This window comes from Equus quagga, chromosome 17, assembly GCF_021613505.1.
Source record: "Equus quagga isolate Etosha38 chromosome 17, UCLA_HA_Equagga_1.0, whole genome shotgun sequence".
In the NCBI taxonomy this organism is placed as follows: Eukaryota; Metazoa; Chordata; class Mammalia; order Perissodactyla; family Equidae; genus Equus; species Equus quagga.
The window spans coordinates 14,062,173-14,080,041 of NC_060283.1; the positions used below are offsets into that span (position 1 = coordinate 14,062,173).

The 17,869-nt window shown below is 35.5% G+C and overlaps 1 protein-coding gene across 1 annotated transcript; it reads left to right on the forward strand.

The window, feature by feature from the left end:
* Positions 1-907: 907 nt before the first annotated feature.
* On the forward strand, positions 908-1,855 carry LOC124229330 (olfactory receptor 5B3-like). The gene has a single exon (XM_046644491.1). The coding sequence runs from the start codon at positions 911-913 to the stop codon at positions 1,853-1,855; it is 945 nt and encodes a 314-aa protein (XP_046500447.1). The 5' UTR covers positions 908-910.
* The last annotated feature ends 16,014 nt before the right edge of the window (positions 1,856-17,869 follow it).

Here is a 17,869-nt window from a genome sequence, read left to right on the forward strand (position 1 = left end):
TTTAACTCTTACAGTAATCCCTTGAGTTAGGTCCCAACACCACCTTCATTTTGCTGATGGATAAAATGAGACGCATGGAAGTTAAGTTAGAACAATGTCTCCCAGGTAGTCAATGGTAGAGCTGATATGTGAATGCATACACTTGTCTTCTCAGAGCCAAAGCTTTTACATTCAATGCTATACCTTCTTTTCAGAATTGACTTTGTTGGTTGTACACGCCTCTAATGCCACATTTAGCCCACTGCATCTACTATGCATTTACTTGTCAATTAATCAACTATGCAACTCCATGCATTAATTTCGGTACAATAGAGACAATTAAATATAAATTGAATGAAATTAAAATAAATTCAAATTCATTAACAGCATTTAGGTTGAGAACCACTCTGATTTGGTCTAAAGCTTGGCTTTGTCCATTAATACCTGTGTGACATTGAATAAATTACTCAATCTTTTTGTGGCCAAATTACCAGATATATAAATGGGAATAATCAATCTAATATAGTTGACAAGAGGATTAAATGAACATATGTGTATAAAGCACCTGGCACATGAGCACTATAGAAGGGTAAGTTCTTAGAAGATTCAAAATGCCTGATATGGGAAACAGATTTATTCCAGGCATGTGAACTTGGGCAATGCATTATCACTTCCTGCAACTTGATTTACTTAGATAATAAGTCAAGAAGTTGAGAAGATGATACAAAAAGTCTATTACTGTATAGATAAGTATCACTAAATTCCGTTGTCATGCCCATGCTTTAAAAATGAAGAATATTGAAGAACAAATTGTTACTTTAATAAAATAATGCTTGTACATTTCAATTTCTGTGCAACTGGGTTTTTTTCATCCATGTGTTCCTTTACTTCTCTTTGCTACAGAGTATCTTGTGATTCTCAGATCACATCCATGGGGAATAATACAGAGGTGAAAGAATTTATCCTGATGGGACTAACCAATGCCCCAGAACTGCAGGTCCCACTCTTTATAATATTTACCCTCATCTACCTAATCACTCTAATTTGGAACCTGGGCCTGATCATGGTGATCCTGCTGGCCTCTCATCTCCACACTCCAATGTACTTTTTTCTCACTAACTTGTATCTAGTGGACTTTTGTTATTCCTCAACAGTCACTCCAAAGGTGATAGCTGGGTTCCTTATCAGAGACAAAGTCATCTCCTACAATGCATGTGCTGCTCAGATGTTCTTTTTTGTAGTCTTTGCCACTGTGGAAAGTTACCTCTTGGCCTCTATGGCCTATGACCGCTACACAGCGGTTTGTAAACCCCTGCATTATACCACTATGATGATGACAACTCTGTGTACTCATATGACCATATGTTCTTATGTCTTTGGTTTTCTTACTGCTGCTGTCCACGTTGGAGACACATTCTGTCTCTCTTTTTGTATGCTCAATGTGGTCCATCACTTTTTCTGTGATATTCTAGCATTCGTGGTTCTCTCTTGCTCTGATAGACATGTTAGTGAGCTGGTTCTTGTTTATGTGGTGAGCTTCAACATCTTTTTTGCTCTCCTGGTTATCTTGATATCTTATGTATTCATATTTATCACCATCCTAAAGATGCACTCAGCTGCAGGATATCAGAAGGCTATATCCACATGTGCCTCCCACCTCACTGCAGTCTCTATCTTCTATGGAACTATTATCTTCATGTACTTAAAGCCCAGCTCCAGTCATTCTATGGACATAGATAAAATTGCATCTGTGTTCTATACTATGCTCATCCCCATGCTGAACCCTGTGGTCTATAGCCTGAGGAACAAAGAGGTCAAGAATGCATTCAAGAAGGTTGTGGAGAAGGCAAAATATCCTCTAGGTTTAGTCTTTTAATGATGTAGAACCCACAAAAGTTATTTCATCCCTCTTAGATATACTCTATGTCATAACTCAATATTCATAGCCATGGAGGGTAGTAGGACATGAAGTTTTGTCTAATATTATTTATTTCTTTAGTTTTGGAACAGGTCCAAGCATCCAAAATGTAGGGGAATATAATATCTTTTTAATAAAATTTGTTTAACAAAGTACATGTGGTTTGGGGGAACATTTTATCCAGATATAAATAGCTACAGTATCTTAACAAATTAATGTTTCACATGTTACTGATCAGTTTTACAAAAGAAAGCATGTTGATATGACTATTTCTAAAAGATTAATGCCATATTAGACTAAAGTGGGGAGAATAGTAAGTCATTTTTAACCTTGACCTTGTGACTACCAACTCTTCACATTATGCTAAAATTAGTGCACTGATATTAATACTGCTATTTTCTGTTTTTATCAGAAATGCTTTGAAATGTTATTTCCACCGTTGATAGTTTTGTTGAGCTATATCATGTCTTATCACTCTCCCACCAATTCACACCACTTCATTTACACTGATTTCTTGCTATTCCTGGACAGCTCCATGCATGCCCTTGTCTCAGGAGCTTTTTTATTGGCTGTTTCCTCTGCCTGGAATACTCTCACAATCATTTCAGGTTGCTTGTAAAATGTTACTTGCTCAGGGAAGTCATACAGAACTTCCCTGAACTACTTTATAAAATAGTTACTCCATTCTTCTTTGACTATCGTTCCTCAGTCTGCTCATTCCGCGTCGTTGTTACTAACATTCAGCTCTTGTATTTATTTGTTCGCCTGTTCATCTATATCCCTCAAATTGAATGGAAACTCCCTGTGAGCAGTAGCTTAACCTGAGTATTTTACTGGAAATGATGCTTTGAGTCTTGATTTAAAAATTATTTTACCAAGCATTAAGCAACTCAAGAAATCCCAAGTTTTATTATCTAAGCTGTAAAAACTATAAAATTCAAGGGGAGAATACTCCCTAACATCCACTTGATAGTGATTCCAACTTTTGCAATAAATTGACATTCTCAAAGAATTCTCCACCCCTTGGGTGGCACAGCAGTTAAGTGTGCACATTCCACTTCAGTGGCCCAGAGTTCACTGGTTTGGATGCTGGGTGTGAACCTGTGCACTGCTTGTCAGGCCATGCTGTGGTAGGCATCCCACATAGAAAATAGAGGAAGATAGGCCTGGATGTTAGCTCAGGGCCAGTCTTCCTCAGAAAAAATAGGAGGGTTGGTGGCAGACTTTAGCTCAGGGCTAGTCTTCTTCTTCAAAAAATTCTCCACCCCTAACATTGAACATAATACCACCCCTAATATTGAACATAATACCAACCTTGGTATTATAGTGGTTAAGAGCTCACTGGCATGAATTTGTTTCCTGGTTCAGGGAATCACACCACCTATCTGTTGGTTGTTATGCTGTGGCAGCTGGGTGTTGCTGTGATGCTGAATTCTATTCTACTGCTATTTCAAATACCAACAGGGTCATTCATGCTGGACAGTGTAGCTTCCAGACTAGACAGACTAGGAAGAAGGACTTGGCCATCCATTTCCAAACTCTATGAATAGCAGTGGAGCATCATCTGATAAAATGCCAGAAGGAGAGAAGACAGCCCAAAAAGATCGAACAGGCTTCTGCTTTGCTGTACACAGAGTCACTAGGAGTTAGAGTTAACTTGACAGCACGAACAACAAAAAATGTTGAACAATCCTTCCTCTTTTGAAATTCTCCAAACTGTTTGCTTTCTTCCTGGTAGCCTAACAAGGACTGACAAATATAGTTGAAGAACAGTTAGAATAATTTTTCCCGCTTGCTCAAATCACATCTCAATAAAATGTTTCCCAGTCATACACTGACTCAATATTTATTGTTTTGCTCAATAAACTTACACTCCTTTCTAACACCTTTAAACTCCTGCTGAAATGAAAATGATGGAAGATGGTTTCCCTTGCTGCAAATTTATGAATAAATTTTCTGTGTTAATTTTGTGTTGGACGTAGCTTTTTATTTGATATACTTCAGAAGAGGCAATGCAGTATAATGAGTAAGGAAAAAATATTTAAGAGATTGGACAATGCATCAAGAAAAATAATGGAAAATGGAGTTTTCACCAAAAATAAAAATCAGAAGAGAAAAATAAGTCTCATAAAGAAATATTTCCCATCAGCAAGGTTGAAGAACATTCATAATGCCAATTCAATAAGATTTCTAAACTGAAATCTTGTGTATCTTCTATTACTATCAGTTATGAATAGGAGTTATTTCAATCTAATTATCTTTATTCTGGTCCAACATTATTTATTGAGTGTGAATATAGAATGATCTAAGTTTTCTTTTTAGTGCATAAATTGCTCGACAACAAGGAGCCACAACAGGACTGGGTGGAGAGGATCACTTAATCTCTTTGAAGCCTGGGCACTGAGCTTCTTTATTGGTTAGTAGGGATTTTTGTTGTCACCCTACTGGAGGTGGATAATAAGTTTTCTGAGTGAGAGGAAACATAAAATGGATATTTGATGACCATAAAAATTTCAATGAAAAAGATTGGTTGGCCACTTTCTAAGCTATTTTCATTTTACTCCTGGGAATATGTGTAGGCTCTGTAGCTCAGCCTTCAAACAGTTAATTGTGGCCATGTGCTTGTGTTCTTCTCAATGAAATGTATGTTATATGTGTCACTTCCAAGTCTGGCCCATGAAACTCCTCATGTGATCTTCTGTCCTTTCTCTTTCTTTGTCACAAGGTGGCTGGAGAGAACTCAGACCATAAGAGATGACAAAAATCACTAAAGGGAAAGAACCTGATTCCCTGAATCTCTGTGTAACTTCTCATAGAACAACTAATTGAACAATATAAGAGCAAGAAGAACCTCTATGGCTGTGCCACTGCAATTTTGGAATTTTCTTGTATGGCACCTAATAGTGTTTACCCTAACGGATACAGGGAGAGTCTCACAAGACAACCTGGATGCTGTTTGGGAGGGGATGAGGATATATACTGGAAAAACTATCAAATTTCTCCAATACAATTGTTTATTTGTGAATCTGTCACCAGCCATGGACTTTAATGCACTTCTTTTGTCTTGCCTAAACTCTTTTGTTTCTTTTTTCCATTTTATTTATTTATTTTTAAAATTTTAATCTTTGTTTTTATAGCGGTAACATTGGGTTACAATATTATGTAACTAGTGTATGTAAGCATGTCTTATTTTTGTTTGGTGATTTTGTTTGGCGAATAAGTTTATTAGCTAATTGTCTTTTGTAGATTCTTTAGAATTTTCTATATAAAAGATTATATCATCTGAAAATGATATGGTTTCTCTTCTTCCTTTCCAATTTGTATTCTTTATAATCCTTTTATTCTTGTATGATTGGTCTCGATAGAACTTCCAGTAGAAATCTGAATAAAAGTGGTGAAAGCTTGTCTAGTATCTGATATAACAGGGAATGATTTCAGTCTTTCACATTTGAGTATGATGTTAGTTGTGGGTTTTGCATTAATGCTCCTTATCAGTTTGAGGAGATTCACTTCTATTCCTAGATTTCTTGTTATTTTTATCATGAAAGAATGGGAGATTCTGTCAAATACTTTTTCTGAATTAGTGAATGAGATAATCATGTATTTCCCTTCATTCTATTAAAGTGGTTAATTACCTTGATTTCAAATTTCGTTTTTTCAAGTTTTATTAATATATAATTGATATACTACATTGTGTAAGTTTAAAGTGTACAACAAATTATTTGAAATGACTACCACAATAAGTTTGGTTAATATCCATCACCTCACATAGTTACAGTTTTTTAATCTTGTGAAGAGAACTTTTAAGATCTACTTTCAGAAACTTTCAAATATACAATACAATGTTTTAATTATGGTAATCACGATGTATATTATATCCCCAGAACTTATTTTATAACTGGAAATTTGTACTTTTTGAGCACTTTCACCTGTTTCCCCCTCCTGCTAATTCCCTCTGGCAGCCACCAATCTGTTCTCTCTTTCTATGAGTTTGGTTTTCTTAGATTCCACACATAAGTGAGATTATACAGAATTTTACTTCTCTGCTTAACTTATCTCACTTAGTGTAATGCCCTCAAGTTTCATGTATGTTGTTGTCAATGGCAAGATTTCCTTCTTTTTTATGGCTGAATAACATTCCGCTGTATAAACAGAGACTACAATTTCTTTATCCATTCATCCATCAACGGACACTTAGGTTCTTTTCATGACTCCTGTTCCTTGGCTATTGTAAACATTGCTGCAACGAACACGAAGGTGCAGATGTCTCTGCAAGATTGGAATTTCATTTCTTTTCAATATACACTCAGAAGTGTAATCACTGGATCATATGATATATTGATTTTTTATTCTGCAACTTTACTGAACTGCTTTATTAGTTCTAACTGTTTTCTTGTGGAATGTTTGGGGTTTCCTAATGTAATATCATCTTAGCTGAAAATAGAGACAATTTTATTCTTCCGTTCCAGTTTGAATGCCTTCAATTTCTTTTCCTTGTCTAATTCCTATGACTAGAACTTTAAGGACTATGCTGTATAAAAATTGTAAAAGGTGGCATTCTTGCCTTTCTCATGACCTTAGAGGAAAAGTTTTCAGGTTTTCACCATTATTTATTGTGTTAGCTACGAGCTTGTTATGGTATTTATTATGAAGAGTTACTTTCCCTCTATATCAACTTTGTTGAGAGTTCTCATCAAGAAAGCATGTTGAATTTTAGGAAATGCTTTTTCTGCATCTATTGAGATTATCCTACGATTTTATCCTTCATGTTTTTAATGTGGTGTATCACACTGATTGATTTGCTGATGTTGAATTACTTGTGCATGCCTGAAGTAAACCCCCGTGATCACTATATATGCTCCTTTTGATGTATTGTTGAATTTGGTTTCCTTTTCGTTGAAAAATTTTGCAGCTATATTCATCAGAGATATTGCCTGTGGATTTCTCTTCCTCCAGTGTCTTTGTTTCTGGAATTAGCATAATACTGGCCTCATAAAATGAATTTGGAAGTATTCCCTCCTCTTCAATTTTTTGGAAGAGTTTGAGAAGGATTGGTATTAATTCTTCTCTAAGTGTTTGATTGAGTTCATCAGTGGAGCCATCTGGTCCTTGACTTTTGTTTGTTGGGAAGTTTTTGATTACTGATTCAATCTCCTTTCTAGTAATTGTTTTTCTACTTGTTCATGATTCAGTCTTAGTAGGTTTTACATTTCTAGAAATTTATTCTAGATTGTCTAATTTGTTGGCATATGATTGCTCATAATAGTTTTTTGTGATCTTTTGTATTTGTGTGCTATCAGTTATAATGTCTCCTATTTCATTTCCAATTTTATTTAAATTCTCTATTGTTAATGTTAAGTCTAGCTAAGTGTTTGTCTATTTTATTTATCTTCTCAAAAAACAGCTCTTACTTTAATTGATCATCTCTGTTTTCTCTTTAGTGTCTGTTTCACTTATCTCCTCTCTCATCTCTGCTATTTCTTTCCTTCTACTCACTTTTGGCTTAGGCTGTTCCTCTTTTTCTAGTTCCTTGAGGTGTAAAGTTATGCTGCTTATTTGAAATCTTTTTTCCCCCTATTGTAGGTATTTTTTGCTATGAATGTCCGTCTTAGAACTGCTTTTGCTGCCACCCAGAAGTTCTGGTATGTTGTGTTTGCTCTTTCATTTTTCTCAAAATATTTTTTAATGTCTCTTTTGATTTCTTTTTTGGCACAATGGTTGTTTGGCAACATGTTTAATCGCCACTTATTTGTGAATTTTCCAGTTTTCTTCTTGTAATTGATTTCTAGTTTTATATCATGATCAGAAAAGATACTTTATATCATTTCAATCTTAAATTTATGAAAACATTTTTGTGGCCAAACGTATGACCTATCCTGGAGAATGTTCCATCTGTACTTGGGAAAAATGTATGTTGCACTGCCATTGGATATAAAGTTCTTTGAGTATCTGTGAAGTCCATCTGGTCTAATGTGTAGTTTAAGCCCAATGTTTCCTTGTTCATTTTCTGTCTGGATGCTGTATCCATTGTTGACAGCATTGAAGTCCCTACTATCACTGTGTTATTTTCTATATCTTACTTCACATCTATTCATATTTTCTTTGCATATGTTGGTGTTCCTATGTTGGGTGCATATATATTTACAATTGTCATATCTTCTTCATGAAATGACCCCTTTATCATTATATAATGACCTTCTTTGTCTCTTGAAATTTTCTAACTTAAAACTATTTTATCTGATAGAAGTATAGCTACTCCTGCTTTCTTTTGGCTTCCATTTGCATGGAATATCTTTCTCCATCCGTTCACTTTCAGCCTATGTGTTTCCCTAAAGCTGTAGTATGTCTCTTTTAGGCTTTACATAGTTGGATCTCTTTTTTTAATCCAGGTACCCTCTATATCTGTTAGTTGGAGAATTTAGTCCATTTATAGATAAAGTAACTATTGATATGTATGAACTTAATATTGCCATTTTGTCAATTATTTTCTGGCTGCTTTGTAATTCTTTGTTTCTTTCTTCTTCTCTTGCTCTTTTCCTTTGTGTTTTGATGATTTTCTGTAATAGTATATTTAGATTCCTTTATCTTTATCTTTTTTATTTCTACTATAGGCTTTTTTTTTTGTGGTTACCATGAGGTTTACAGAAAACACATTTACCACAGTCTATTTTAAACTGATAATAACTTCAAAGCACATGAAAACCCTACATTTTTACACTCTCCTTACACACATTTTATGTTTTTGATCTTTTTTTTGTTTGATGAGGAAGATTAACCCTGAGGTAACATATGTTGCCAATATTCCTCTTTTTGCTTGAGAAAGATTGCCCCTGAGCTAACATCTGTGTCTTTTGTTTGTATGAGAAAGTCTTTATCTGTCCTTCATCTCTAAAGGATAGCTTTGCCAGATATAAGTATTCTGGTTGACATTTTTTCTTTCAATATTTTACTGTATCTTCTAACTCTCTCCTGGTCTGCAAAGTTTCTTTTTGGAAATTTACCTGTAGTCTCAGGGTGGGGTGGGGATATAAAAGTCATTGTATGCGATGTGTCACATTTCTCTTGCTGCTTTTAAAGTTCTCTATGTATTTCACTTTTGACAGTTTGATTACAATGTGTCTTGGTTAGCCCTTTTTGTATTCAACCTGTTTGGGGTCCTTTGGGCCTCATGAATCTGTATACCCATTTCTCTCTCCAGTTTGGGAAGTTTTCAGTCATTATTGCTTTAAATAGACTTTGTATCCCTTTCTCTTATCCTTCTGGGATTTCCATAATACATACACTGTTGTTTTTTTAAGCTTTCTTTATTCTTTTTCATTCTTTTCTTTTTGCTTCTCTGACTGGATAATTTCAAATGACCTATCTTCTAGTCACTGCTTCTTTCTTCTACCTGGCCTAGTCTTCTTGTTGAAACTCTCTAGTGAATTCTTCATTTCGGGAATTATGTTCTTCAGCTCTAGGATATCTTGATTTATGGCTTTGTTCTTTTGGTAGTTTCTACTCATTTGTTGAATATCTCATTTTATTTATGCATTGCATTCTTAACTCCATTTAGTTGTTTATGTGATCTTGTAGTTCACTAAACTTCTTTAACTTTGTTATTCTGAATGCTTTGCCATACAGTTAATCTATCATTATTTCTTTAGCACCAGTTATTGGAGTTTTATTAGTTTCCTTTGGTGGTATCATAATTAGCTTATTCTTTGTGATCCTTGCATTGCTATCTGCACATCTGAGCAGATGGTCTCTTTTTCTAAATTTTACAGGTTTGCTTTGGCAGAGATAATCCTTCATCAGTCAGCTTAGCTTGGAGTTCTGGATGGGTCAGCTGATAGCCTCCTTGGGAAGATGTGGTTTGCTATTGGAATCTCTATGCAGGCAAGGCCATTGATTGAGAACTGAGGTCAAGGATGTGGATGCTGCTTACTGGGAACTGTATGATAGGCCTGTTGACATGGTTCTTGACCAAGCCTTGCTTTAGGATGGACTCTGTGGTTGCCCAGATTCTCTGCTCAGGTTTCCTAGTCAGGTGGGATTGGGTACTATATCTGCAGTTGGGCAAGGTGTCAGTTTACTTCTTTGCCTGGGAGAGAGCATAGAAGAGGCTTCACAGTCATTATGTCTTGATTACTGTGGATCCAAATCAGGCAGAACTGTCCCCCACTCTCCCCAGCAAGATTGGTAGAGTCTCTACTTGGTTGCTGATGTAAGTTGGGATGTATGATTTGTGTATATATTCCTGTGGGCCTTGATTAGTCTTTTTGGTGAGAGAGGGCTAGAGGCTATATTCAGCCATAGAAGGGTCTCCAAATTGGCTTCCAAGCCCAGACTGGACCATAAAACTGGCTCCACAGCTTGTATAGCTCATTTGCTAGGAACCCAAATCAGGCAGAATTATCTACCAAGCTCCCTGGGGAGACAGAACCACCAGTTCAACACTGCAGATATGCAGAGTGGCTGGCTAGATTCTCTTCAGTGCTGCTAAATGGCAATGTAGGATGGGTTATGCAGTTTCCTGGGTGTTCTGATTAGGCTTCTGGTCTGCACAGAACTAGGGTCTATATTCAACAATAGGCAGGACTATGAATTTGCTTCCTTTCCCAGGCAGGGTAGTAAAACAAGCTCTAAGACCTGTATGGTTTGTTGGCTATGGGCTCAAATCAGGCAGAACCGTGCACCAAACTCCCTGTCCATACAGGGCCATCAGCTCACCTCTGTAGATGGGCAGAGTTTCTGGCTGTGCTTTCTGCTCAAGTGCCACAATAAGCGGGGGTATGGAGAGGCCTACACCACTTCCTGGGTGTTCTACTTAGACTTCATGTTGAGTTGGGCTGAGGACTATAGTCAGCATTAGATGGGGCTACAAATTTGCTTTTCTTCCCAGGCAGTATGATAGAAGAGGCTCCAAAGCCTGTACTGCTCCTTGGCTATGGGCTCATATCAGTCAGGACTGTGCACCAAGCCCCTGGCCAGATGATGTTACCAGTATGGCTCTGGAGATAGACATCAATACTGACTGATATCTCTACACAGGCACTGATGCAAGGAGAAACTCAATCAGCTGAGATCTGAGCACTGGTGTCTGTTAAGTCTTGTGCTCCCTTCTCTGTCCCAATCCAGTCTCCAGTAGTCAAGCCCTGCAGATTCCCTGTGATCCTGTGAGAACTAAGTGGGCCTCCTAGGAAGCATCCTGCAACATTGGTGGAGCTGAATCCTCACCTTTGGTTTCCTTTTCCCACTGGTGTAACCACAGGCTCAGAAAAGCTCTCTCAGTGCAGCACTGTACCAACCTGCTGGAGGTACAATACAGTCAGAGTGTAGCCATTCTTCTTACCCTTCTAATGTCATCTTTCTCAGTATCTGTGGTTCAGGGGCATGCTTAAGCCTCAACCATGTGTTCTGGGATTTTCACAATGGTGTCTTGTCCAAGGATAATTGCTAGTTGGTCTTCTTGTCAGGAAGACTGAAGTCAGGAACAACCTATGTTTCATCTTGATGACATCACTCTGACTGATTTTTGATTTTTGAAGAGCCTTGCATTCTTGGGACAAATCCTCTGTCATGGTTTATATAGCTTGTAATATGCTGCTGAATTGGGTTTGTCACATCTATTATCACGAGGGGTATTGGTCTGCAGTTTTCTTTAATTTTTTTCTAACTTTGGTATAGCAGTAATCATGGCCTCACAGAATGAATTAGGAAGTATTTTCATTTTCTTGATTTTTCTGGAAAATTTTGAGAAGAATTGGTGTTATTTCTTCTTCAGATGTTTGGTAGAATTCATCAGTGAAGTCATCTTTTTCTGAGATTTCATTTTTGAGAGTTTATTTATTATTGATGCATTCTCTTCACTTGTTATTGGCCTCTTCTGACTTTCTTTTTCTTGTGTCAGTTTTGGTAGCTTCTGTATTTCCAAGAATTTTTATATTTCATCTAGGTTATATAATATGTTGGTGTGCAGTTGTTCATAGTATTTATTATAATCCTTTTTATTTCTTTAAGGTCAGTAGTAATGTCTCCACTTTTATTTCTGATTTTAGTAATTTGAATCTCTCTTTATTTCACAGTGAGTGTCTAAATGCTCATCATTTTTGTTGATATATTAAGAGAATCATCTTTAGGTTTTCCTGATTTTCTCTGTTACTTTTTTATTACGTGTTTTTTATTTCTGTGTTTTTATTTGTTTGATTGTAATTATATTATTTCCTTTTATTTGCTAGCTTTGGATTTAGTCATACTGTTATTTCTTGTTCATGTGTAAATTAAGTTATTCACTTGATATTTTTCTTCATTTTTAATTTAAGTACTTGCAGCTGTAAATTTCCCTATGAGCATTGCATAAGAGTGTCTTCTTTAATTTCCATAAAATGTAAGTTTTCAAAATTTCTTTCTATTATCGATTTCAAGTGCCATTCCATTGTGTTCAGTGAATGTTTCATGTGATTTCAATCTTTGTAAATTTCTTGTAAGTTTTTTTCTAATATATGGTTTATACTGGAAAAATGTTTCCTATGCAAGTTAGAAGAAGTGTACTCTGCAGTTCTTGGGTGGAATGTTGTTAATTTATAGTGTGGTTCTTATTATTTCCTTATTGATCTTCTCTCTAGTCATCCTATTATTCTAGTGGCGTATTGATACGTCCAGCTATTATTGTAGAACTGTCAATTTCCTCCTTCAGTTGTGTCAATTTTTGCTTCATAAATCCTGGGGCTCTGTTTTTAGGTATATTTATATTTATAATATTTGTGTCTTAATGAACTGACTCATGTCAAGATATAATATCCTTCTCTGTCTCTTCTAAGAAATTTTCATTTATAGTCTATTTTGTCTGATGCTAGCAAAGCCAACCCAGCTCTCTTTTGGATACTATTGTATAAAATAGCTTTTTCTATTCTTTTCCTTTCACCTATTAGCGTCTTTAGATGTAAGTGGATTTCAAGTAGACAGTATACTGTTGAATAATGTTTTCTTATACATTCTGCCAACTACTTCCTTTTATTAGAAAGTTTAATTCAATTACATTTAAGTAACTATTGTTAAGAAATAAATTACTCCTGCCATTTTGATATTTGCTTTCTATACGTCTCATATTTTTTGTTCTTTACTTCTTCCATTGCTACCTTCCTTTGTTTTTAATTGAGTTTTTTAGTGAACCCTTTGATTCTCTTCTCATTTTCCTATTAATTATCTAGTGATTATCCTGGGATTACACTTAACAACTAAATTTATAATAACTTAGTTTGAATAGTGCCAAAGTATCTTCAATATTATAAAAACTCCTCTGTTATATAGCTACTTCCTTCCCACTTTATAGTGTTATTGTCACAAATCTTTATTCATTTTGTACCATTACTATAGATTTATAATTACTGTTTTATACATTGTTTTTAAAATCATATAGAATAAATAGGAGTTACAGACCAAAAAATAAAAAATACTTGCTTTTGTATTTACCTATGCAGTTACATTTCTGCCCTTTCCTTAACTCTCCTATTCTTCTGGAACTCTCATTTTGCATTAGTTGGCACAATGGATGGCATCCAATATGTCCCTCAGGCTCTTTTCAGTTTTTCCTCATTCTTTCTTTATGCTCCTCATCCTGGATTACTTCAATTAATCATCTTTAAATTCGCTGATTCTCTCTGTTCAAATCAGTGTTGAATTCATCTAGCACATTTCTCATTTCATTTATTGTGCTTTGCAGTTCTAAAAACACTAGCTGGTCCCTTTTAAAAATTTCCATCTCTTTATTAATACTCCCTATTTGATGAAAATTCATTCTACTAGTTTCCTTTCATTATATGTCCAATATTCCTTTGCCTCTTTAAAAATATTTAAGATAGTTTATTTAAAATATTTGTTTTGTAAAAATAATATCTATGCTTTTTCAGAGAGATTTTCTGTCAATTTCTTTATTTTTCCATTTGAATGCTACAGACTTTGTTGTTTCTTTGCGTGTCTCAATTTTTGTTGAAAAGTGCACATTTGGATATTATAGGTTCATGACAATGAAAATCAGATTCTTCCTTCTTCCCAAGATTTTTTCTTGTTGCCTGCTGTAGGATGTAGTTTTTTACTCAGTGAGTTTTCTAAAATAGTTTTTAAAACTTTATTCTTTGTCAGGTGCAGCGTCTGAAGTCCCTGCAACTTTACTTGTAGTCAAATATTAGTTTGACAGAGATTTCCTTAAACATCACATTTAGGTTATTTTATTTTTGATTCCGCACTCACTTGTAAACCTTCTCCTATTTTCTAGAGTTCTAAAAAAGTTGATTCTGAGAAAGTTTGCTTGATTTTTCAATGTTTTTATAGAGGAGTGGTCCCTTGAAATATTCTAATCTGTCATTTTTCCTGCCTTTCTCTTATAAGAACACTGACTATTATATTTGAGACCCACCAAATAATCCAGGTAAATCTCCCCTCTTAATACCCTTGACTTAATTACACTTGTAAAGCCATTGGAATTATTCACAGATTCCAGGGACTAGGACATGAAATGTTTGGGCATCATTATTCAGTCCCCTACAGAGTTATTTCTCACTTATGCTACTACATATCCCTCACACATGTGTCTGGTGAATCTAGAGCCAACTCTATGTGGTCACTCAAGGATGGTGAAGGCTTCACCATCTATAGCTGCAACTGCTCAAACAGAAGACTCCACAACTATCATGGCAGGAGAAAGATAACAATAGAGTCATGTGTATGTTTCAACTTACCCGGAAAAGAGATGTATCAATTCTTTCTACAATTCACTCTCTACAACTGAAAATACATGTCTCAGCCCACCTATAATGGGAAGGCATCTGTGAGGAAGCAGATGGAATGTTGGAACACTATTTTTGAGACTCATGCTATATCAATGTTTGTAAATAATAGAATATTGTTATTTAACCTTACAGAATACCTGATATGTGTTAGAAATTGTTCTCTGCTTTGTATGTACGTGAACTGATAATCTTCTTGACAATTCTATTGAGATGTAGTGATATTATTATTTCTCTCCTTACAGACAAGAAGCTGAAGTTTGATGAGGGTAAATTACTTTCCTATTTTGAGGCCAAGCCACTTTAGGACACACAACAAGCTTCTCACTGCTACACATGCCTGCAATGGGAAAAGTATAATTCTTCTCGGAAATGTGGGCCAGAAGGGACTATAGAGAGGAAAGAATGAATCTGTCTCCTTTGTTGGGGAAAAAAAACCTCCAGGCCATAACTGTGGGGGTAAAGCAAGTGGGATAAAAAATAAAAATATTTTGCTAAAGAGATTTATTGATACATCTTTGAGAAAGAGCAGAAACAAAAATATAAATTTAATCTAGTTTTAAAAATTTAAAGTACCAAGTGCTGCAAAAATGTGATGAAATTAAAATGCATTTGCTATTGAGAATTCAAATAGGCAAAGCCACTTCCATAAACACTTTGGCAGTTTCTATTCAATTAAGCATATTTACCAAATGACCCAGCAGTCCAACTCGTATGTATATACTCAAAGGTAATAAAAACCTATTTCACACAAAAATTTTAGCCATTGTTTAGATCAGCTTTATTTATAATCACTAAACACTGGAAACTACAAAAAGGTCCTCAACTGAGGAAAGAAACAAGAAAGATATAGAAAGTTCACATTATGGAATACTGCTCAGGTTTTTAAAATTCTGCTATAGATAGAGGTAACAAAATGGGTGGACTCCAACTGAATTATGTTAAGAGAAAGATGCCAGAATCAAAGACTAAGTATTATAGGAATCTAATTAGGGACATTCTTGCAAAGGCAGAATTATATGGGAAAAAAGATAGTTTAGTGGTTATGAGAGGCAGTGAGTCAGAGACAGGGTTGAATATACAGAAGCTCGGGGAAATTTATTATGGGTGATTGTGATAGTGGTTACATGACTATACATAAAAATTAATGATCCAATTATTAGAACTATATACTAAAAATGTACATATTACAGTTTGTTACTTATATATTAATTAAAAATAAAAATAATATGAAATAACAATACAAAAACATATGTATACACTCAAAATATCCAACTTTTTCACCACACACAGTTTAATTAATTCTTCCCTAGGGAAGTGAGAAGAGAAGCTGTAGATGCTCTCATGAGGGACATCTCCTGAGAGCTCCATGTCTCTATAATTCACTCTGGGTTTCCATGCTTTAGCCTCTGAAATCTAACATGACTCCAGGTGACTCTATTTTGGAGGGACAAGACTTTGATCCTAGCCTCTTTGATCATCATGTATTCATCTGAATGTTGATAGTTGTTTGCACATGCAGCCCTTGTCTCAATCTTAAGATTGCCTATGAGCCAGCAGCCATGGCCAATGAAACACTCCAAAGTAAAATTATATTGAGTGACTTTAAAATGATAATCCCTCAGATCACCAAGATGTTTTATATTCCTTATTTGTTATTTACAAATGCAATTCTGTGGATTATGTGGGAGAGGTAATTTTTTTTAATTATGAGGAGGAAAGTCACCCCTCCAAGGGCACAGAAAGAATGCAGGCTAGATTCAGGACTTGAATCCATGTTAGTGGTTTTTTCTCCGTCATTATCTGCCTTGGAGACCTCGGAACGTTTGACCACTATTTGAGAGAGCGTCTCTGATAGTATTTATGCATTATTTCTCAGCCAAATTTTTTACTTTCAACACACTGTTCAGGATTGACTGTTAGTTCTCTTCAAGCAGCAAGATAAGCTTCCATATTCAATAAACACTTTTAGTGAAACCTGTAATTTGTGCAAAAGTAGTGGGGTAGCTGTACCTACTATGACGTATTGAGCACAGAAATAGATGTTTTGAACTTTTTTCCTAAAAATTGGAGCTGTGGACTAATGTCAAATGTTACATCGGTAGAAAGGTAGATGATACTTGTGAAACATCATCACGCTGCTCCTCTAACAAAGATAATAAAAAAATAATATAGGTGATGCAAACAATGGTCTTAAAATTACCCCTAATTCAATCACATCTGTCTGTTGAGTAATTTATTGTGCAGAACACTGTTGGAAAAAATAGAGGAATGTATCAGCAACAAGTGGATCTTAGCAGCTCAGTATGGTTAGGGAAATTAAAAGTCACAAAGAGGCTTAAACCACTGTCTCCCCCAGGTGACTGTGCTTGTGCTAAAAGAAGCATTCTCTATCAAAGACTTCATACTATGGGGGAGTATATACATCAAGAAAATTTTCCAGAAAGTCACTGAACAAATAAATGATTAAGTTTCAACAGGAAACCCTGGAGGTGAGGGGGACCAGTACTCAGACATGTCATCTTGGACAAGTCATTAAATTTTCCAAATCTCAATTTACAAACATAAAAAATTTAAAAACTGGGGAGATGATCCATAAAGATTCTTCCAGCTCAACAGTTTTTAACTCTATAGATAATTAATATATTAAATTTTGTGGTTAAGCTCATATTTTAGATATGGAGAATCTTGAAATATATATTATTACTGTAATGAAATAATGCACATGATATATAAAAATTTCAATTTCACTGTAATCTTAATTCCACTTCATACTCTTGTACCTTATTTCACTTTGCTACAGGACATCTCATGATTCCTAAATAACATCTATGGACCAACAGGACAGAGTGACACAGTTCATCCTTGTAGGACTAATCAGTATCCCAAAATTGCAGATCCCCATCTTTATAATGTTCACTCTCATTTCTCTCACCAATGTGGTTGGAAATCTGGAGATGATGCTGTTGATTCTCAAGGACTCTCATCTATACACTTTCATGTATTATTTTTTCGGTAACCTGTCTCTGACAGACTTGTTTTACTCTTCAGCCATCACTCTCACGGTCATGGCTGGGTTTACTACAGGAGACAGGGTCATCTCGTGCAATGCATGTGCTGCTCAGATGTTCTTGTGTGCAGTCTTTGTCACTGTGGAAAATTACCTCTTGGCGTCAATGGCTATGAGCATTACACAGTCGTGTGT